General features: G+C 44.5%; 1 protein-coding gene across 1 annotated transcript in view; it reads right to left on the bottom strand.

Moving 5' to 3' along the window:
* Nucleotides 1-3,579: 3,579 nt before the first annotated feature.
* LOC146174311 (sphingosine-1-phosphate phosphatase 2-like) overlaps nt 3,580-22,657 on the bottom strand; it is a 63,948-nt gene continuing 44,870 nt past the window's right edge. Inside the window, exons 2-5 of the mRNA XM_084585076.1 lie at nt 20,897-20,986; nt 17,265-17,537; nt 11,356-11,472; nt 3,580-9,793 (exon numbers count right to left, since the gene is read on the bottom strand). Coding sequence (XP_084441202.1) covers nt 9,605-9,793; nt 11,356-11,472; nt 17,265-17,537; nt 20,897-20,986 — 669 coding nt within the window. The 3' untranslated portion in view covers nt 3,580-9,604. The remainder of the gene's footprint in view (nt 9,794-11,355; nt 11,473-17,264; nt 17,538-20,896; nt 20,987-22,657) is intronic.

Genomic DNA, 22,657 nt, shown 5'->3' with positions numbered 1-22,657 from the left:
AAAGATCTCTCCTAGGCGTGCATCCAAAATCAGCTTCGAAGTCTTGATGGGGATTGTTTTGGAATAAAATACCGTGTGCTTCAGCGTGCGACACGTGTCAAAGGTTGATTTACGCATCGTTTTTTGCTGTGTCTTTCTACGGTTTACGATGGGTCATTGCGATACAAATAATTTTCGGTATACGGCTGACTGAAACGTAGACATCGTTGTTGATCTATAGCAATAGACGCAACTGAATGTTATGCACCTCATAAACTCATTCATGTCCGGCAGAGCAAAGTGCATTGCTTTATAAAACAGCCAGTCTTCAAAATAACCGCATTTGAGCATCCGAGACGGCGAACGAGTAAATGCTTACCATCTGCAATTTGATCATTTCCTCTTAGAACTACGCATACTAGCAAGCAGTAGTTGCTTTCACATTTTTTTTTTTTTTCGAGCAAGAAAGCGCTCAGGATTGCGAGTATGTGTGTAAAAACGTTAACCAGCTGAACCTGCTAGCGCAAGAGCGTGCTGAACAAGAAATCGGGCCGACGCTCCATAGCCCGCCGTGACTACGCTTGCCCCAACCACGGCCGGTCTCGAGGGAGAGCGCGTTTCTCGCTCTCTCCCTCGAGACCGGCCGTGCCCCAACATGGAGCTGTCGACGGCGGTGTCTCCACCCTGTACGGCGGCGCGCTACATCGAGGCACCCTAGCCTCTGTGGATGTGAGGGACCTATCTGGGGGGTGGATATTTCCGCCGTCCTAACTTGTAGTGCTCAATGACTTCGTTGTAGGTCGCGAGCGTCTCGACCTTAAGTTAGGTTGAGGCCGGCGTCCCCCCCGGATAATGAGCGCTCGGGCAAAGGCGTTGGCCGCTTCGTTTCCTGGTATGTTGGTGTGAGCGGGGGCCCAGGTTAGGGTGATCCCTCTGTCTATGTTGCTTTTCGATAATATGTTCAACGCGTAGTGTGATATTTTGCCTTTGCAGAAATTCCTTATTGCTGATTTGCTGTCGCTGATGATCACCTTCGCGTTCGTACTAACGCACGCTAGGGCGATCGCCGCTTCCTCCGCTGCCGTACGCCGGCGCTGGCGCCACCTCCCCCTTCTAGCCACCATAACCAGGTTATAACCAGGTTCTGCCGCGTACATCAAGGAGGAACATCCGGGTGCAGAGCACTAACGGACCATAGCAACACCTTAAATTCAGCAACGATGTAAGATCAAAAAGTGTAATGCTGGCATTCGTTTTTAAGCAATTGATTACCGAGGTAAACCCAACTATAGTTTTTAAAGCGCACAAATTCAATCGAGCGTCTGCACTAGCAGCAGTAAGAGGAGTCACGTGATCCCGCTTGCTTGGTTGACACTAGCGCCGTTAACTCCAGTGGTGGCGCTCACGCTCAATATCCAATTACCGATATATCGCATCATTTCGCAATTTATTTTTTTTAGTGCATTTCTATTTACACTTTAGGAAGGAGGCCAAAAGGCACGACGCCTGACGTGGGCCTGCTCCCACCTTCGATATACCGGGGATCGACTGCACACGCAATGACGAAAGAATTATAAGGGCGAGATGACATTACTTGTAAAGCTCCTAAAAGCTGACTGCGCCCCAATATAGTTTATTTTGCTCACGGTGTCAAAGCTGCTGTGCGGCAAAAATTTATTTCAGCACAGGAAAAGTTGGTTGGTTGGTTGGTTCTGGAGTTTAACGTCCGAAAGCGACTGAGACTCTGAGAGACGCCATAGTGGGTGGCTGCGGAAATTTCGACTACCGGGGGTTCTTTAACGTGCACTGACATCGCACAGCACACGGACGCCTAGTTTTTCGCCTCCACCAAAAAGCGGCCGCCGAGGCCGGAATGCGATCCGGCTTCCTTGGATCGAGCACCCTAATGACTGCGCCATCGCGTTGTTGTGGCTGTAGGAAAAAAAGAAAATGCACGGGCCCGCTACTGGCTCTGTAGCTGAGCCACCCCACTGCCTCGTGCGGACAGAAGAAAAAATAGACAAGAAAGGAAAAAGAAGAGGGAGAGAAAGACGCGCGCCGCAACAACAGCCGTCGTCCACCACCACCGAAGCGGTGGCGGGTGCAATGACGGCCTACAACAGATAAAAATCAGTGGCAGGCTAGCCCCCGCCGCAAGCGGCGGTGACCTACCTGCCCTAGCCCCATCAGCGGAAGGATAAAAACATAAAATATGAATAAAGGGAATCACGCGGGGTGTCACAATCTCGGCGCTGTTATGAATCCCGCTAGAATTAGAGGTAAAGAGGCAACGCTCGTCCGTTACTGAGGGAAAACTTCGGGATGCAAATACAATTGAACCTCCTATATCGAACCCGAACGGGAATATGAGAGTTCGATATATCGATAAATCAATAAATTATACACTTAATAAAACGCAGAGTTGGGCAAGTGGGTAAATTTTTAAGGAATAACAGCACGGAATGAAGGACAACGGACAAGGAAGAAGACAACAGCAGCGCAGGTGTCTTCTTCCTTGTCCCTTGTCCTTCATTCCGCGCTGTTATTCCTTAACAATAAATTATACAATGAAAATGAAAAAAGTTATTGGTAATTGGGAGCCAAAAACTGACAAGCAATCGATAAGCCGATCAGACATGGCAATGCTTGGCCTTAGACCTGCATATCCCTTTACATGACACGACACATATAGCACGCATTCCTTTAAATCATCTGTACATGATGTCCCCTCCTTGTTCTTCCCACGTCATCCACCTTTCCAACCTGCCCCTGCAATCCACTGGAGCTGAGAATTTACCTCTTATTAATTTGGCACTTGCCAGTTGAGGCAGGTAGAGATTTCCGAGAACACCAGCCAGTTTTGACGATGACACATATAGAATGCAATGAACCACGGCTAATGACATGCTGCTCACCACGTGGTGTGAGCGCTCTGCTTGCCAGGCAATATCCTGCTTCGCGCTGAAGCGGTAGCGGACGGTTGTTTGGAACTATTCACTTCCAACAATAAGGTGCCCAGTGCCGCCAGTACATCATGCAGAGATTAATGGCCCGCTATTTAAGGTGCAGCTGGCATCAGCAAAGCCTTCTGCAGCGAGTCAAGCAAAACTCTCGAAGCGACGGCCGCCGCTAGGTTTTAGTTATTGGTAACACAGAAAGCAGCGATGTGGCGCGGAATTGGGAGTGACCTTTTTTGGCAGTGTGCGCGTTCAGGTGTCCAATTCTAATGGGATGGATGAGATAAAATTGACACCTCTCCTTCTCAAACATCCCTAAACCCGAGGAGACATGCGAGTTTCCAAAGTCCATGTGCATGTCAACTGAAGAACGAGGACAGTCAGTAAAAACTTAGCATTGATCAAGATGAGGTCAAAGTATAAACATGACGAGCGAATGCGTGAACACATATTTTAAAACTGCACACATGTTTAATCCAATAAAACTTGGTTCCTTGCTAGTGAATCTGCTGTCTGAGGTGCATATTTAACTCAAGCAACCTAAATATGTGATGTTATAACACTCATTCATCAATTAAGTGGCCTAGATACAAGACCATCGAACTGATGCCAACGGACAGTCAATGTACATTTCACATAGAGATGGAGGAATGCAGCTTTATTTCTCAAAAGTGCAACCGAAATGAGAGTAAATATACAATTGGACATATTTACCAGCACCACTCCAGAATCATCCACAGCAGCCGGTTTTCAACATGGAAAAAATACTTTCACTTGGGCAGTGCGCCAGCGGACATATACAGATCACAGCAAACGGGTGGTGCAAATATAAGAGACATTTGGCTGGCAGCTAACACCATTTTATACAGGCTGAGTCACTTAAGTGCAGTCGGCCCAGTTTCAAGACACCTGAATTCAGTATTCAGGCAAAACTGAGTTGGTATGACCTCACTGAATCATGGCTCAAAAAGGATGACGATTTCCTGTTCATATTTAAACAACACACTGGTTCAAGCTAGCTCAGTGCAGAAATGCTGGCACCGCAAGCCACGTAACGTCGGCACTCCAAGCTTTTCAAATCAAATCCTGCACGTGAACACGCTTGGCAGTTCAAAAGCAATGCTGAGGCCATATTCAGAGTTTGCGTCATTATTGAAAGTGTCGCTATCTCCCCGACCTTGAGTCACATTGAGATGACCTTGACATGAGTGGGAATGTCAGAACTAAAAGTAGTAGTGACATCCAGTTACAGCGTTTCCCCCAATCAGATGACTCGAGGTGGGGGATCACGCCACTTTCGATAACGATGCAAACTCGGAATGCGGCCCCTGCACTAGCATTAAGCCAAGGTTGTTTTGCTTAGTTGTGGCACAATTTAAATAAATGCAGGAGTGTAAATGTGTCATCAAAACACTGCCCACAAAAGGTGTGCCCCTCAACATTCAAGGACCGCAGCAGCTTTCAGGCATCAGGGCAGCAGTTTACTTTCAGAGAAGTCTGCTTTGGCAGGATTCCTGCAAAGGCACTATAGATGAACATGCACAAGAAGGTTCTGCCTAGCATGGCATTTTGAAATGTTCCTCAAATGAAACATGTATATAATGCTGTGATACAATGACAGGCTCAGCCATGAAAAAGAGCCACAATTGAAGCTGCGAGTTTTGCACAGTGAAATGCATCTCCCAAGCTAATGTTCACAAAATACTGTGCGGAAATCTAATTGTGTGCCATGTAAATGTGTTGCTGCTGAATTTGCTTTGGCACGCTGCCACTTCCAGCTGAGCGAACGTGTTAGGAAATATTATTGTGCTCCTCTTGGAAATGGAATATAGTCAAAACTTGATTTAACGAAACCTAATTTAACTAAGATACCCTCAGATATGATAGGCTCAAACGCTTTGACCAACTCAAAATAACAAAATCAATCTCATAATCCGTCCCAATTTTCTTTAACCTTCTTTCAAAAAATGAAGGTGAAAAGTCAATTTTCGGCTTGTTTTGTAGAAAATGCAAAAATATTTATTTTTACCAAACTGCACTGTGAAAAACGGAACTTAAATTTTGAGTAGAATTCACCAGGTGGCTTGTGAAGTGGTAGATGCCTTTTATCTGGTCATCAGTTTGCTCGAACATTTCAACTTACAAAGAATGTGCATGCTCGTTGCTTACAAAGCACTTGTAACCAAAGATCGCCAACTTCATTGTGCAAAAATAAATTTGTAGCCCGCATGGACTGTTCGTATTGAGCTAGAAGCTTTTTGCTTTTTCATACACGCTAGAGGTATCACTTGTTGCAGCGGACCGCAATTTGATTTTTGCCCAATTGCACTTCGCCAAAATTGCGCCGCGGTGGCTCCTTAGAGCTCACTATATTTATTGAATTTGGTGTCTGAGAAATGCCGCATTAAACTTAACGAAGTTCCCGATTTAATGGAGTCATTTAAGGCTTCCCTCTTCTTCGTTAAATCAAGTTCTAACTGTACATCATTGCAGCAGACATGCAGCAATTTTGTGCGCAACAATTCAAACTTTGCAATTCCAAAGCTGTCCACCTTGCAAAGCCTCGATGTAAGATCCACCATGAAACTGGTTACTTTACGTGGATCAAGGATGGATAACACAGATTTCTGAAGCAGCGCTTTCCATGTTAATGGCATAATGCTTTCATGACTAGGCGTCTTACAGTATGACTAACAATATTATTCGTGGTGCTACCTCAATGTGGTCCCATTCAGCTCAGTCGGGATGTAACAAACAAGTAACCAATGAAGCTCTTAATATACCTCACAGTGGATATGTGAAGTCATCGCAATTCCCAGGACTTGAAGTATGGCTTCGTTTGGTTCATAGGGCTTTTTTTTCATTCTGTAGCTGTATGTCAGCTGTGAGACACAGTTGTGGAAGGCTCCAGAATAACTTCGATTGCCTGAAGTTCTTTAACATGCACTGACAAAGCCACAGCACTCAGGTGTTTTGACAACTCACCTCCTTCGAAATGTCGCCGGCTTGGCTAGGATTGAACCTTACTAACTTGGACTCGAGTTTGAAATGCTTCTTGAGGCATTAGCAAAAAATTACTTAAAAAGGTGACCAATTATTAACAGAAAAATGTCCAGCTGAAGCGTAAAACCAGAAACTATGTCAGAAAAAAATATGTACACTTATACTAGCACGAAGCCCTACACAACACCGCACTGACTGCTACCATCTTTTAAATGCTGTGAGAATCTGCGCGACAATCATGCAGCCTTAAGTAGATTGGAAAGTAAAGCCAGGTATGCAGAGAAAGAATTATGTGTAGTAATTTTCCACCACAGTGTATACCTGTATTTTGGCATTATCACCAATACTAGGCCACGTCACACCTGTACATGTGCAAGAGACATGATCACAAGCCAAATCGAGAAGCCCCATGTTGGGAAAAATGCATCACTATATTCGCAAAACACCGTACATTATGTTTTGATATTAAGCACATAACTGGTTCAGTTTCCTTTCTGACAACAATGACTCCCCAGAATGACTTCAGTGCTGGTTCAGTTTCCTTTCTGACAACAATGACTCCCCAGAATGACTTCAGTGATAGTAGATGTTACAGACACTGGACATTTCATTAACTAGCACCTAGTAATACAAACATTTAAGTGAAGAAATCATGCTGCCATCCAATCATGTTTAAGAATACATGGCGGAACAACCGTCCTTTCGTAAAAATTTGAAAACACATATTTACAGCTGACGGTTGAGAAATGCATCAGTTTCATCCGTATAACAATTACAGCTAAGTAGACAGCTAAGTATGTGCCAAATACCTTGCTTGCTAAAACTGCTTCTCTGAGAAAAATTGGTCAGACACATCTCAAATTTACCGCATGGAAGGTATAAAACTAACATTTATTACTTTGATATTCAAGGCTTTACTAGATTCACATAGTTGTTCCAAAAAACAAGAGCATTATTCTTTGGAGCTCAGATTTCCTAAGTCGTTATTACTGAGTCTGTATGGTTAAGGGTATTTATTCAAACCATGGATAACTCTTCATATATATTTGCACTTGTGCACTTGTATAAAGGTGCTTCTGCTAATTTTCAAAATAGATTTCTCTTGTTGCCCCATCCCTGCAACAGTTAATGACATTAGGGATTTCACCAGTCTTTGCAAAAAAAATATTCTTGGCTGAACCCAAATCTTGGTACCATGACCACGTAAAATTTCAATTTTCTATTTTAGAACAGGAAGCATGCAAATGGTCATTATATTACAGCAGTGAACATTAAACGCACTGCCAACAATTACACAGTTTAACCACATAACCATAAAACAGTCATGTAAGGCATAAAACATGCAGAGAGCTAAATAGCATTGTTTTTGTTCCACAAGAAGCCACATCGATGTGCAACATCAACGCATATTACTCCTTGAATAGTCCAAACAACACGATAAACCGTTCAGGTTGTAATGCTACATGCAGCTTCTGGTTTTCAGCCCTAGCAGGCTATTTGACGTCACAGGCAGTGACAGTCTACTGCAAATCACGTCAGAAGTTCCAACCTGCAGCATCTGCAAATTCAGTCCAAAACAACACGAGCGAACACACATGTGCAAAAAGCACGGCAAGGGACTTTAGGCCCAATGTTGCTCTGAAATCAAAAACAGCGTAAAAAGTGTGCGCTCCCACAAAACAACCCAACTGAAAAATATAATTTGCTATATACATATGCAGCCCCATTATAAACTGTTTTACTCACTATGGCACAAATGGCAGCAAGGAGCATAGAACTCGTGCTTACTAAAGTCATAATCTCCGAGTTAGGTGGGCCTCTCTATGCAAAAATTAGCGGCCATTTTGAATAAAAAAATGCTGCTTCTTCATTCATGCTTGTGAATGATAACCATACTAAAACTGCTGTTCTGCAACATGTAAAAAGAGACAACTTTGATGTGTGCTTCCTGCTTGTGAACGACAACCATGTTAAAAAGCGCTGCTCTGCAACATGTAAAAACAAACAGCCACCTAACGTGGCGCTGTTCTCAGTCCACATGTGAGGCTTGTGGCTTTCACTCAGCAAGGCCACTTCACAACAGGCATGTCTGGGCCGCAATAGGAACTAGCCACAACAAAGTTCAACAGAGACGACTCCTGTGACACACTGCACGACTAACGGCAGTGGTTATGCGCCAGGTTAACAGCCAGGTTATGTGCGTTAAGACAAAACAAAAACACCCACCTTACTATGCCGACAGCACAGAAAAGACTGGCGTAACAGAGAATACAGTTCTCGTCTGCTGTGGGCTACCAAGGAAATCGCAAACAATACTATTGCACTAAACATCTTCATTACATCACAAACATTTAATTGTTAAAAGGAAATGGCAATAAATTTGCACACTAGATTTTTGCTGACAGAAAAATGTATCTGTAAAAGGAACCACTGTCTACAAAGGCATTTTATGAACATAGTGACAGAGATTAGGACATTATTTTGTGTGCCAAACAAAGAATGAATTGCCAAAGGGTCACAAGCTGGCCCGTAACTCTGTAAAATGCGATGATTGACGGCCCCTTTCTTTGGAATAGTGCTACAATGGTGTCCCTATCCCTGGCGCTCAGCCAGATACCACAAGTGGGTTTGAACCACTACAGGCAACGCAAAGTCAAACCATGTTTGAGAGGGACGGCATTGCTGACCCAGTGTTTAAATAAGGCAGATTCCACAGGCAGCCTTTGTTTGGCAGGAAATTGGCTGTGATAAATCTTGGGAGGTTCAAGCTGAGAGACGTGGACACATCCCAAACCCAGCTAAAGGCAGTGTCAAGATGGTCCAACAGTGAGAGAGATGTGACTCTTAGGAGCCATTCTAGCCAGAGCAACTTTATGTGAAGCCAACCATTATGGCAGTACGAGTTTTCAACATTGAAAGTGTACTTCACTGATGGCAAAAAAGAAAAAAGAAGGAAAAGATGCTGTGCAAGGCAAATGAACTTTTGCACTAGGATGGTCCTGTGAAGTGACATAGGGTATGTATAGGGTTTGTCAAAAGCTAACAGGTCATGGGGTCTGCTTTGAGCAGCCTGTTGGAGCACTTGAGGTACTAACGAAGATACCAAGCATAAAAACAGAGGGAATATAACTCCCCACAGTCTCCAGAGATTTCCAGCACTTTGCGGCTGCCATAAATACCCCATCACATGCAAGTAGATCCTCAATTCTGTGGCCCGAGAACCTTTGACCCACCAGGTACATGTGCTATGGGGACACAGTCAGCACTGCCACCATTTACAATACGCACGCGGCAGTGTGCGACTTGAAGCATGTGAACAGCTGTGGTACTAAATTAACTATGCCGCGTGCATGAACTTCGCAGTTTTTGACAAACCTGCAGAAGAACAGATGCAGACGGTGAGCAGACAACTCAACAGAGTGGCAAGCAGCTTTGCTCCCTGCTGCAACTGCTAAGCTTGCTCCGGGCTTCTTGTCGCTCGGTGCACTCTATCCAGTACACACTGCAATATCAAATTGCACGGAGCGGTATGTGTGCCGCATGATACACAGCACGTGCCACGATGGTGAGTGTTGGGTGAACAACAGGTCCCAGACAGAGCCACGAGACACGTGCATGCTGCCGCATCTATCGCGTGCATGCCCGGTGTTTTCTGCTAGAGGTGTCTAGAGATGTAAGGGAAGCTCCTCCCTCTGGATGCCGAGCAGCTGGAAGAGCCATGGGGAGCCGAGCGACATGGTCAGCCCCATGGAGAGGTATGTGATGTACTTGTAGGGAAGTTCGATCGTTGCCTTTTGCCGGCTCGATTCCAGTCGAGGGTCGCAGCCATGGAGTGCACACAGCAGGGGATACGTCTGCACGTGCGACAACCATTCACTCAACACCGCACTTTCTTCATGCGCTTCCCTAATGCACGTGCGGCTGCCGAGAGGCAGGCGGTTGCGTGACAGGATTAGACTTGGTGAAAAATCAAGTAAAGGAGCATATGGCAGTTATTCCTGCCGAACTGCATGACGTGCAATTAGTGAAATACCTTGAAATCAAAATTGAAAACAACTAGTCATGATGAGAAAAGCCCAAGAGTGAGTTGAATCGCTAGCTGCTATTTCACTACGAAAACATAGTAGAAGGAATAGGGACAAACAACAGCGCAAAAAATATAACACGTAAGTGTCGGCCAAATTCACTGCATTGTGACATCATTGTGCATACGCAGTTGTGGTGGCTACCGGGTGCCGGTTGAGGTTAGTGAGGTTAGCGCATGAGGATACTGCGCATGACTAGTGTGGGCATTTAACATGACTCAAAGCTAATTATCTAATTATTATTGACTAATTGATTATCACTGACCAATTAGGAACTTAACATTTATTAATTAACTAATTATCATTGATTATTTTCTAATTATCATTAACTAACTTTCATACACCTACTACACATCACTGATTAACTGTCAGTACTGAAACCATCCTAATCCTTCTAAAGATGATCGACAGCTGCCGTGGACGCACAGATGGACACGCCAACGAGTCATGAGCCACAAAAGGCCTTAAAAAGCAGAAGCAGAATTTAGTTTTGCAAATAGGAACAGAATCCCACTTACATACGCCTCATTTAGTCATGGAAACTTCAGTAATCCGAAAACTGGAACCATCTAAAATCAAATGCTGCATGCAGGAGCACTGGAAATGTATTCGCGTGGATCTGTTTGCTTATTTACTACTCTGCACCACTGCTCGCTTTTTGCGATGCACAAAGCAGGGCTGACAATAAGAATGTAAATGATGTGCAGGCCATATGCTGCTCCTCAATGCTCACAATGCGTACCTCTTGCCTGTAATGTGAGGCCTACCACATTCATTTTCGTCTGTAATGATGCGGGAGAGTGTTCGCAACATCCCACTGCATGCAATGCACTTTGGTAAACGAACTTTCAGAATTCACAGTACACCAAAATGTGGAGCAGCTGCAATTACGTTATTCAAATTTTTCAATCCAAAGTTTCGTACTCATGTCAAGTGCATGGTGTACCTATGCAGCCAGCTACAACATGCAACGAGATGGTGGTAGCATATTGCATTGCGGCCACATGAGCAAGACAATCTTTTAGTCCGACAAATCCTTTAGTGATCCCTCCTCCCCACGGTGTGGTGGAGGAGAATTTTCTCATTGCACTTTGGCACACCAACTACAAATTTGGAATGTGTTCTTTTGGGTCTGCAACCACACCCCAGTTCGAGCTTTTGGTTCCAACAGTATAGATAGCAGCTAGGGAGGCAGAGGGTTGCAGTTGCCACCCAGTCATCAAATATGATAGTGAATAGGGTCTATATATACATTGACTATATAAGAATAGATAGAATAGATAAGATAAGGTAGATAAGGGATTTCAAGATAATCCAAAAGGATTACCCACCACAGCCTTAACGAGTGTCCGCACAGCAATGCTTGCAGCGAGGCCCACAACAGTCCGTGCCATGATAAACACAAGTCCAGTGAGAGAAGGAAACTGGACTGGGTACAGGGCAGCAGCCTGGGAGAAAGAACATATGCAGTGAAGTTTAAAGACCACGCTGCCACATGAAGGCATGACAAACAAACAAACTAAACGCTGTGAAAGCATGAGAACTGAGGTTTTCAGCAACGAAGACAAGATTTACTGTAGGCAAGTGGAGTGCAGAGCAGATGCAGTGTTTTAATGGACACAGAGAATAAGTAAAAGTTGACTAGTACTCACATACCGCCACACTCAAATGGCCCCTTGCACTGAAAACAGAGCTTTTATACAGGGTGTCCCAGCTTGAATATGTCAAGATAAAAAAAAAAAAAAAAAAAAAAAAAAAAAGAAGACAACAGCATTCTTTCACTTTGAAAGGAAGCAAATGTTAGAATTCATGCAAAGTACTGAAATAAAATGAAGTTTGCAAATTACCGCATGGCGGTGTGCTTCATGGGCCCAAATACGCTGTGGCAAAAGCGCTTCTTCAGATAGTTGTGAGATAACTGCTACTGGCTGCAGCCAATGCATCAAAAAAGCATGCCATCAGCAGCCGCTCATGCTTATAACCAGCAAAGCTCTGGTTTGGTTTGGTTTGGGGAGTATAAAGTCCCAAAGAAACTCAGGCTATGAGAGACGCCGTAGTGGAGGACTCCGGAAATTTCAATCACCTGGGGTTCTTTAACGTGCACTGATATTGCACAGCACACGGGCGCCTTACTTTTCGCCTCCACTGAAAAGTGGCCGCTGAGGCCGGGATTCGATCCTGCATCCTTGTGCGCAGTAGTCGAGCGCCGTAACCACTGCACCACCACGGCGGGTCAGCAAAACTCTGTTGTGAGTTGCGCAGAGGGCACGGACCCGGCAGCGATTTGCCAAGACACGATTAGAGCACTGTTGCCATAGTGCATTCGGGCACACGAAGCACACTGCCACAAAGCAAGCTGCGAAATTCACGGGCTTTCATTAACGGCAGAAAAATAGTGCTATGCTAAGACTCCATTGATGGAAGCGCTTGGATCAGACCAGACTGTAGCACTCGCAAACTGTCTTATTCACACCTGAACGCTCAGTGCCATATATAAAAGCTTCATTACTTCATTGCAACTGTTGAGTATTTATTCACTGTTGTTGGTTGTTGTTGATTGGTTCACAGGAAGGGAAAGGCGCAGTATCTGTCACACTTGTTTCTATGGGCACCTGAACCACGCCGTAAGACGAAGGTGGAAGTGAAAGTGGAAAGAGAGAAAGAGGAGCCGTAGTGGAGGGCTATGGAGTAATTTCGACCACCTGGGGATCTTTAACGTGTGCTGACATCGCACCAGCACACAGAACAAAAAAAAAATACTCAGCACTATACGTAAATCCTAACAACATTCACTTTACTAAGTAACTAAGTATTTCTTTTTTAAATCTTGGTTCAGTCTGTAGCTGGGACAACCTGTATGAGCTAGGAAAGGCCAAAAGATTAAATACAGGTGTCACCACTAGCGCCCATTTTCGTAAGCAAACTGTCAAGTGTCGACAGTTTTCTAGCGCAAATTCCCGACGACAGAGTTGGTGACTGAGTGAGTTTGTTGACAATGATGAAACTTGTAGCTCTATAATTACACCGGCAGACAAAAAGTGGTATTTGTCGATGTATTTTCCATTTTGCAAGGGTCGCCCATTTCATGTTTGTCTCTATCTTTACACGTTTCGTCCCTTGGACTATGCTAAAAAACGCATTGTTTTTTAAACAGTTATCATGCAGTCACTTCTGGCATTCACATCAAAGATTTGCACGAAGTGAAAGGAAAACTTTAAACGCAATTTCTGCTCCACAAAAATCTACATTATACGAACAGAAAAAGGTTTGGTTTTGGTTAGTTTTACATGCACACACACACAGGCACCTTGCCTCCATCAAAACGTGGCTTGGATTAAACCAGAGTCCGAGGCTTCGCAGTTCAGCACACTGACCAGTGAGCCACAATAATGGGACATACACAACGAGGCGTACAATTATTTTTACAGAGAACTGTAGGCAAGTTTTTCTCAGTGCCTTCTTGAAAGAGTACAGTGACCACATTTTGGATGTGCGTATTTTTCTCGTTAATAATGCGCAACATACTACTGCACACAGGTCATCACATGGTATTTGCCTAGGAAAATTAAACAATTTGCCAGATATTTTTTCTCTTATTCGCTTCGGTATCAAACACTGAGAGATGGCTATGGCATGGAAGTTTCATGCAGGTTGCTTGAGGGATGAAGATACAACAGTGTAATCGCTTCTTAGTCATTTTTATTGCCTACAGCACCAAAACTAGCCTTCCCCAAGAACAAAAACCACCGCAAGTGAAGAAACAGTAACTATACCACATTTTTTCATCTCTTGCATTACTGATGGAACTCTGGCACCACTGCCATTACTTGGCTATTGAAATCAAAACAGGTGAGAACAAATTCGTAAAGCAGTCTATTGCTGCATACTGTCTCCTTCATGATACAACAATTATAACTTAGTGGTCATACGAGAATGCTGCATGGTGATCTGTACAATATATCCCGGATATGTAAGCTTGGTTTGGTTTGGTTGGTGAAGTTTAGTGTCCCAAAGCGACTCAGGCTATGAGAGACGGCGTAGTGGAGGACTCCGGAAATTTCGACCACCTGGGGTTCTTTAACGTGCACTGACATCACACATCACACGGGCGCCTTGCCTTTCGCCTCCATTGAAAAGTGGCCACCAAGACCGGGATTTGATCCCGCATCCTTGGGAACAGTAATTGAGTGCCGTAACCACTGCGCCACCCTATCGGGTCGGATATATAGAACTCATAGGAGATCGTGAAACAGTTCTCAATACAAATTTGGAATGTAAAGCATGCCACTAGATGATCTGTTCTGAATACAGGGTACACCGATGTGCTGCCCGGCGGCGCACTCTCAGCACACTGCTGAGGCAACCCACGTGGCACACTGGGCACACTTTCACGTGCCGCTGTGTGGACACGAGTGCGCGCCACAAATATTCTTTTTATTTATTTATTTATTTATTTATTTATTTATTTATTTATTTATTAGTACCTCAAAGGCCCCATCCAAGGGGTATTACATGAGGTGTGGGAATATTCGAAATTTCGAATATGAATCGAATTGATATTTGTAATTCTTTTTAATATTCGATAATTACTGACTGCACCGGACATTTTCGAACTCCCCTCCACCATGCTTCACCGCAATACTTTACCGCGAGGTCAGTGCAGTGAAGCCTCCTCAAGGCGCGACGAGGTCATTTTGTGAAGAGGGACTTTCCTTTTTGTGTAAAGGGCCTTCTCGACAATATGCACAAAGCAAAGGACATGACGAAGCAGGAACAAAACATCAATTTCACTTTGCTTTCATCTCAAATGCAGACAACTATCGTGCAAGCGCTCATCACGTAAAATTGCTGTGATGCAAACGATTTCGAGCAGTTTTGTCCAAGTCCATTTTATAATTTTGGAATAACAGCGCGAAGGACGAGGACGAAGATAGAAGGACACAAACGCTGTTATTCCAAAATGTATTACCAACTAGCCGGCACCTCAACGCTTGTTAACTCTATTTTATAATTCCAGCTTTCGGTTAATTCAGACATTCATTTTTGGTCGTTTGAAGGCCAAATTACCGAGAGTTTGTTGTACTAAGCAGCGATATAACACCTCTACCTGGTTTCGTAAAAAAACAGCATATAGAATCCTTTGTAAAATATAGACTCGATTTTTCAGTAACGTATACATAGGGTGATTTGTTTTCGAGTTTTACATTTGTTTAAATTCGGGGGGTAAAATCGGGCGTTATTTTTCGACTTGACAATAGGGGACAAACCAGGTTTTTCATGGAAACATTCCGAAATTCGGGTTTTATGAGATTAAATTTACAAACTAATAATTTATTTGATTTTCCCAAATCAGTGGGTAACAATTAGAGTTATGTTTTCGGCTGCTTTCAAGAAAGTATCTCATAATTTGACGTTTTGGCGTCATCGCTTTTACTGATCATCGTGGAAAGCTCATTGACAGCTTGCTGTAGCTTGACGTTTATGAGGTGATTGAAGCTTGGCATTAGATGTTTTCCTCTTTGCAGCATTTTCTGGACATCTAAAACTGGTTCAAGTGCATCTCTCTTTAAGACTGCCTTCGCATAAAAACCTCTTTTTCAGAAAGTATCGCTTGAGTACCTTCTACTTTGGTACTTTCATACGAGCTTTCAACAAAATCTGTTAATGAGTTAGACATTTCTATGACGATAACAAATGCACAGCAGTTCTGTGGGCACAGCTGTTTCAGCAATCGGGAAAAATCGAGTTTTACCCGATTTTTTAAGCCCATGTTCGGGGAGCCAAAACCGGGTAAAATCCGGTTTCACCTGAAAATGAACAAACCTATGTATACACTCCTGTGCAATTCTACTCTAATATTATTCACAATAACTGAATTTTGAAATAAACAAGATCAACAATAGTAGCTATTTCTATTTTTTTTTTGTGCACAGATCAGATTCAAGATTCGAAGGTTTTTTTTTGTTTTTCATATTCATACTCAATTCATATTAAAAAACTTTAATATTTGCACATATATAACAAGGATATATCGAAGCAACTGAGCTCGTGCTGTATGTACCTCGTGTGTCGTGCCACGTGGCACAAATGCCATTTATGTAGGGGTTCATATCAAAGCTGCTGCGTACGATGATTTGGGAAAAGCCGCTGCTGATCATAGAGGTCTAATTCTGTTACTGGCCCACTATAAGCGCTATAATCACTTAGTTAAAATAGTGTGCAGCTGATTTCTTCGTCTCCTCCGCCAGCGAAAAAGACCATGTGGGAACTGCTGCAAGTCATTGGTCAACAAGGCTGGCTTCGCCACACGACGGTCAATGCAGAGAACCTTGGTCCCTCCGCATGACAGAGTTGCGCTGAGAACAAGCATGTCCCATCAAAGGCCACTTTCAATAGGGCTCTGCACTCACCTCATAAACCAGTTTCTCGGCATAAGTGCTATCAGCAGATGCCCAAAGCTGCGTATACAACCCAGCTATGAGCACATCAAGTAATCATGGGGGACATTAGAATAAGAGTTCTATGCAGGGTCACAGTGCAGTTTGCTATATTGAATATTCCGCCAAGCGGGAATTCCATACACACGAACATTCTTATTCTTTGGATAGGGTTTCAAGAGGATATTCTGAGAGTTCGATATAGGTAAGCAATAACTTGTTACATCCGGGATAGACCGTATGCAGTAATATCATACGCATCACTGCTAAGAGTGAAAGGTACAACAAAAAAAAATGTGTCTACATTTCTTTAAAACCAATATGGAGGTGTTTTGTTGACCATTTTCTGAGTAATTCTTAAAACATTCTGCACAAATTATAAGAATGCTCAAGAAGCACAACCACTGCACGTTACTGCATGTTGCACAAGTGCGCTTGCCATAGAAGATGTGTAGCAGCAGCCATCTGTCAGAGACCTGCGCACAGGTACGCTAGTTTGGATTCGTTGAAAGAAAAAAAATAAAAAGACTGGAGAATCTATAAATTCACACCCATTTACAAATTATCCAGAGAGTGAAATAATTAACCGATTTCTACAAGGGATAAAAATTGAACAGTTCATGTAATAAAAGCTGAAAATTTTAAACGGAGTAGTTTGCAATTTCCCTTAACTATGACAGTGCTACAGAAGATGTAAACATTGCAGCAGATGCCTCGGCAAAAGCACTCGGCAACAGTGGTCAGCGGCACTGCCAGAGAGTGGGCACAGGAACCAAAGCATCATGGATGAAAGAGGCACTCACCCCGGGTCCTAGCGTGGGCGCCGGCGGTTCAAGCAGCCCAAGCCGCGGCAGCAGCGCCTGTCCCGCCCAGATGCCGGCCACCGTGGTGATGACAAGGCAGGTGTCTCCACGTGCGGGCGTCCACCGTGGCGGCGGCGGGTATGCGAGCAGCATGAGCGCAGCTCCCAGCGGGGCACCCCAGGGATGAGCCAGCAGCCACGCCTCGATGGGCCCAGAGGTGGCCGCTAGGGGAAGCAGCAGAGCCCACGCACTCAACAAGCCCACCACCAGATCCTGCACCACCGGCAAAAAGAGTGTCACTGGACGGCGATGATCACCTCGATGCGCACATCGACGAGGCAACCCGCGGAGCGTTATATGCAGACACTTAACAACTGGTAAAACTAACGTCTCAAAGAGACGAGTGGGTCATGAGGAACACTGCAATGGGATGAGGATTAATCTAGAGATTCGAACAACACGAGCCCGTTTTTATATTTTGACCCCGTTGAGATATGGCCGCCGCCTAGACCACCGACCTTGCGATCAGCATGCGAACCACAAATCTAGGTACTGAATAACACTAGCGGGCTATTTGTTGAAAAGAACAGGCATGGGCAGGACATGCAATGTGAAGGCAAAATGGAATTAAACTATGTTGGAGTAAAGCGGCCACAGCTAGTGCAGGGAAGAGTTGAGTCGAGGGCTATGAAAGGGGCATTTTCTTTGCTCTGGGTGTACAGGTGCAGTATAGGGTCGGCCATTGTTAAAATGAACATGCGGCCACGGCGCCGGCGTGTTGAGACACCACCATCTAGAATACGGCTCCAAGGGCACCAGCGCGTCATCTGACCAGGCCACACATCGAAGCGAAGTGGTGCAGGCACATTTATAGATACTTGGACTTCCTTATGCTTATCTTCGGTGCACGACTGGATCACACTGAACAAGGGACAAATTCACGAAGCAGTTCACTTTGGAATGTGATCGCTTTGCCGTGACATCAATTTGACATACGCATGGGGGGAAAAAGGGGGGGGGGGGACGCAAACTGGTATGGTGACTAGGGGCAGACAACAGTCAACTGGCTTTGATAGGTGGTTCCATCTTGGTTTCTTGTATTTTTAAGAAGCCATATATGCTACCTTCAGCACGTTTTTAAGCGCTAAATGAATGTATTTGGTTACAGTACTGCAAATTTACTAATTAGAACTTATAAAATAATGTGGCAGAGAGTTTGCATGTTAATTGCAGTAAAACTGAAAAATGTTTCCTTTTAATATATTGTTATTGACCTAAACAAGAACTAAAACAAACCGAGGTGGCCCTCTCTCATGCCGGCTAAACAATGGCAGGATCGGATCATGTGGTCATTTTCATTTCGAAACTACACAAATGCGCAGCCGTAAAGCGAACCAGCCAGATATCTGTATGGTCCAAATATGCAGTGGCAGGTGTGTCCCGTTACCCGGTTGAATAATCCACGTGTACGCGTAAGAGCCATTTGGCCGGTCAGGTGTATACGACTGCGCTAGCCCACCCCTGTGGTGCTAAAGCTCACTAAGGTATGTTTCTCTTGACCGAAAGCTGATTGGCAGTTTCTGGGCGGTCATGTGACGAAGTACTGACTGATGAAATACAGGTGGTACAGCGTTCGCTGGCCATTAGGAATGGGTTATAAATGCTTCTCGTCCAAGACAGCAGGAGCAGATATATCGGCTGAGTCTCCCAATAAATGTACACGAATAGAAAAGCTACAATACAAACATCAAGTTTTCTCCGATCACCCGCATGCTGTCTTCACAACCCTATTTTTCTGCGTTATTCTGGGGTCTTCGGACCAATGTTCGCCCTCTTCAAGCGATCGTATAAAGCTGAAACAGAAGGTGGTAACGGAGCTACCGCAAAGCCGTGGCGTGCTATATCCGAAGGTGTAAATGCGAGAACTGTACCTTACTTAAGACGTTTCTTTCGCTATTTTTTTTTTTTTCATTCGAATCCTGAGCCGTAAGCGAAGTCAGGTGTCGATGGCTACTCTCAGTCGCATATCATGAAGCAGCAGTAAGAGGACGCTAGCCCACTCTCTAGAGCACTGTAGGTTAAAGGACCCAACAGGTAAGTGGGAAAACACACGTGGCACCGAGTCAGGAGATGGCATTCCATGAAAATATGTGGAGGTACAAAGAAGCGCGCATGCCCCTTCATCTCCTCTTAATTCGCTAGTCGTTCTACACGTGTGACCCACCGGACAGATCCCATGAACATCACACCATTCAGATCTTTCCTCGATTGTCATAAATTTTCTTTTTTGCCGCATACAGTTCAGATGTGGAATTCACTTGATGGTGCGTTGCGACAGCTTACACTGGCGTAATTTGTCAAACCAGTGCCTCTTCATGTGTTATGATTTCCTTTTTTGATATGTAAACCACTCCTGCTTTGTCTCGAACCTGAGATAGCAGTATCTGTAAATAAATAAAGAAATAAAATCTGGTAACAATACCAAGATACTGGGTGGTAAGGCAGTAGTAAAACAAATGTTTTCTTTTTTTCTCCCTAGAACTCAATCACTAATATTTTTGTGCCAACATTACGCTGCAAATGTATTCGCACGTTCATCTCAGTTATACCCAAGCCTTCCAGGGTCCCAGGAGCATTGCACGTTCCTGCGTCGAAACCTGAATGGACACTGGTACATTCCAGCAAAACGTACTCAATCGTTTCTTCCGTTGTGAAACACACCGCAAGCGCTACCTGCTTTTACGGGCTGTCAAGTGCGCGGGTGAATGGGTAGGTGCGGGCTTCTAAGTCTTGGGGGTTTTCAGGCGCGCTACAGTATACGACAACAGGTCTCTGACCTCCGCGATGCTGCATGAATCAGAAGTATAGGCAGCCATTTTTTTTTATTCTTCAAGTAAGTTGCAGTCGGAACATTTCTTCTCTACTGTTTCAAAAATTTCGCCATAATTATTAGTGAGAGCCATGAACATGTTTTCCAACACCTGAGAAAGAGAAAAAAAATAAGTCCTCAGCACTAAGCAGAAGTGAGAAGAAGTGAAACCCGCAACCTCACACCATGAGCCAGTCCAGAGCTCGTTGAGCAGCTACAAGGACTGCACTACCAGCCTGCTGAGACTGTTCAGAGATGCTACCTTTGTCCTTGATATCAAAAGTACTATAAAGCAGTGGTTTCGCGAATAACTTGTTTATATATTACATACGTTAGAAGTGCCAACATTTTGATTAACTGTGAGTTGCTTCAATATTGTGGCACACATTAACAGGGAGCGGTCATCGCTTGTTTCAGGTCTCTGTCATAAATTGAGCAAATAAAATATATATATATAGCTTTGAAAATGATTTCTCTTCTTTGTATAAAACGATGCATAAACAAGCCGCCTGACACATTATCTCTCGCTCATTATTATCCTCTCCACCTGTGGTTGAATCACCATAGAGATCTCCCCCTTCGACAGAGCCAGATTTCAAGCGGTACTGTTTGTACGAACACAAATAGCGCGCATATGCGGGGTGCAAGCTGGTGATTTGTTGTCTACCATTGGAGGTCGCAGGGGAGTACAGGGGAGGAAAGCTGACTGTACATGTACAAAGGGGACAGTGACAAGAGACGACAATGAAAAGGCACCACTCACCAGCACGGTGTGCATGCCCAGGTAGAGGCGGCTGACGCACAGCAGAGAGCACCAAACCACGCACACAAGCAGCACCACCACGAAGTTGTACTGCGCAAAAGGGAAAGGAAACCATAGTTAATTGCAACGCCCAACATGGTTCTACAAGCACTAGCGACGCAGTGCGTAACGGCTTTGCAGTGTGCAATATCGGACCAATCAGGAATTACTAACACGTTATGCACTTAACGCTTCGAATTGATTGATTAACAAGGCCCAAAGGGCACTGGGTAAGCAAACAAAAACACTAAAATTACAAGAAAAAAAATAGCAAAATGTCGCTCGCAATGCTATGCAAGAGAGGAAAACTATTTCACAGATAAAAAAAAAAAATTCTGCAAGAGACTCGTAAGAGTAGCTAGGTGTATCAAGGCGAAAGCTGGCTCGTGCCAACACGTGACAGGCAGCGCGTCCTCTGTATCTTTTCTACTCCCTTGACATCGCCCACTGCGCTAGGTCTTGTATACGACATGCAATTGGAGATACTACATAAGTTGTCGGTTCGAATCGCAAACTCGCCTCCAACTTACAAGCAGATCGATCCTAAATGGGAATATAAATGGTATGACATATCCTGAATGCTGCAAATATAATGGATTCGTCACAATTTTGATACAGCATAGGAAGAACCTGGTGCCACGTGGAAGTCTGTTGCGACGCCATCTTTACAACTACAGCAGACAGATATTAAGAGGCTAGCAAGGCTTTCGTCTTCAGACTTGAACGTCAAAATATAGCGAGTGAAACGCACACCCATCCAGTGCTTAACCATGTCGCGCCAGCATCTGCCCGCTGACTTGTCAGCGTCTTATCACGACGCCAGGACGTCCCCAAGCTTGCCCACAGGGCAACGGCCGTCTGGTTCTCCCTCACCCGATTACAGCTGCTATGTCGCTGTAATATGATAAACGAATTTGGTGGACGAATCGGTGTCCAGGTCGATTATTTTTTTTTTTTTTTACATATGTCGAGGTTCAATATCGCGGCGAACGGCTGAGGTTGTGCAGTTGGCTGGAGATTTCTTGCCTTACTGAATAAAACGATGCCATTAGCTTCAAACTTAAGCGCACGCGCACACACACAGAAGGTGCTACGCATGTGCCTGAATAGGGAAGATTGATATGGTGGTAAATGTTGTAGATCTATAAACACGGGGAGAGACACCCTAAAGCAAGAAGACTGTACCGGGATATGAAATTCCAAAAAGACATTTTCTTTTACATTGCATGGGTGATCATTGTTTATGTTTTTTCCGCTTTCCAGCAGAAGTGCATGCTGATAGGCACATTAAAAAAAAAAGAAAGAAACAAAGCTACCGACATAGATACACGTGCCTCTGCAATCTGAGTTAGACCGGCAAGTAGCGTACTCAGAAAATCGCAGCAGGCGTTGTGCCGCGATCCCGGGAAGAGCCCTGTTGAGGACAGTTGCGATGGCCGAACCCGTGTGCGCATGCGCTTTTTCCGATGGAGACAGAGTGAGCGAGCTGACCAGTCGGCAGTCCAGCGATACTGGTAAAGAACTGCCCCTTTTTCAAGTAGCGCAACTGCGCATGCGCGAAGAGCGGAAGCCTCCTCGGCCGCCATTTTCGTCGGTATGCCAAGCGAAAATGAAGGGAGGAGTTCGCTGCATGTGCTTTTCCACGAAACGGCGTTCCTCGCTTCATCGACGCAACAAACTGCTGCACAATAATTGCTTGCAGTGTTACCTGCGAAATGCACG

Source organism: Amblyomma maculatum, chromosome 11 (assembly GCF_055883805.1).
Source record: "Amblyomma maculatum isolate TAMU_Amacu chromosome 11, ASM5588380v1, whole genome shotgun sequence".
Taxonomy (NCBI): domain Eukaryota; kingdom Metazoa; phylum Arthropoda; class Arachnida; order Ixodida; family Ixodidae; genus Amblyomma; species Amblyomma maculatum.
Note: the sequence above shows the minus strand (reverse complement) of the source record. Positions and strands in the feature narration are given on the sequence as shown.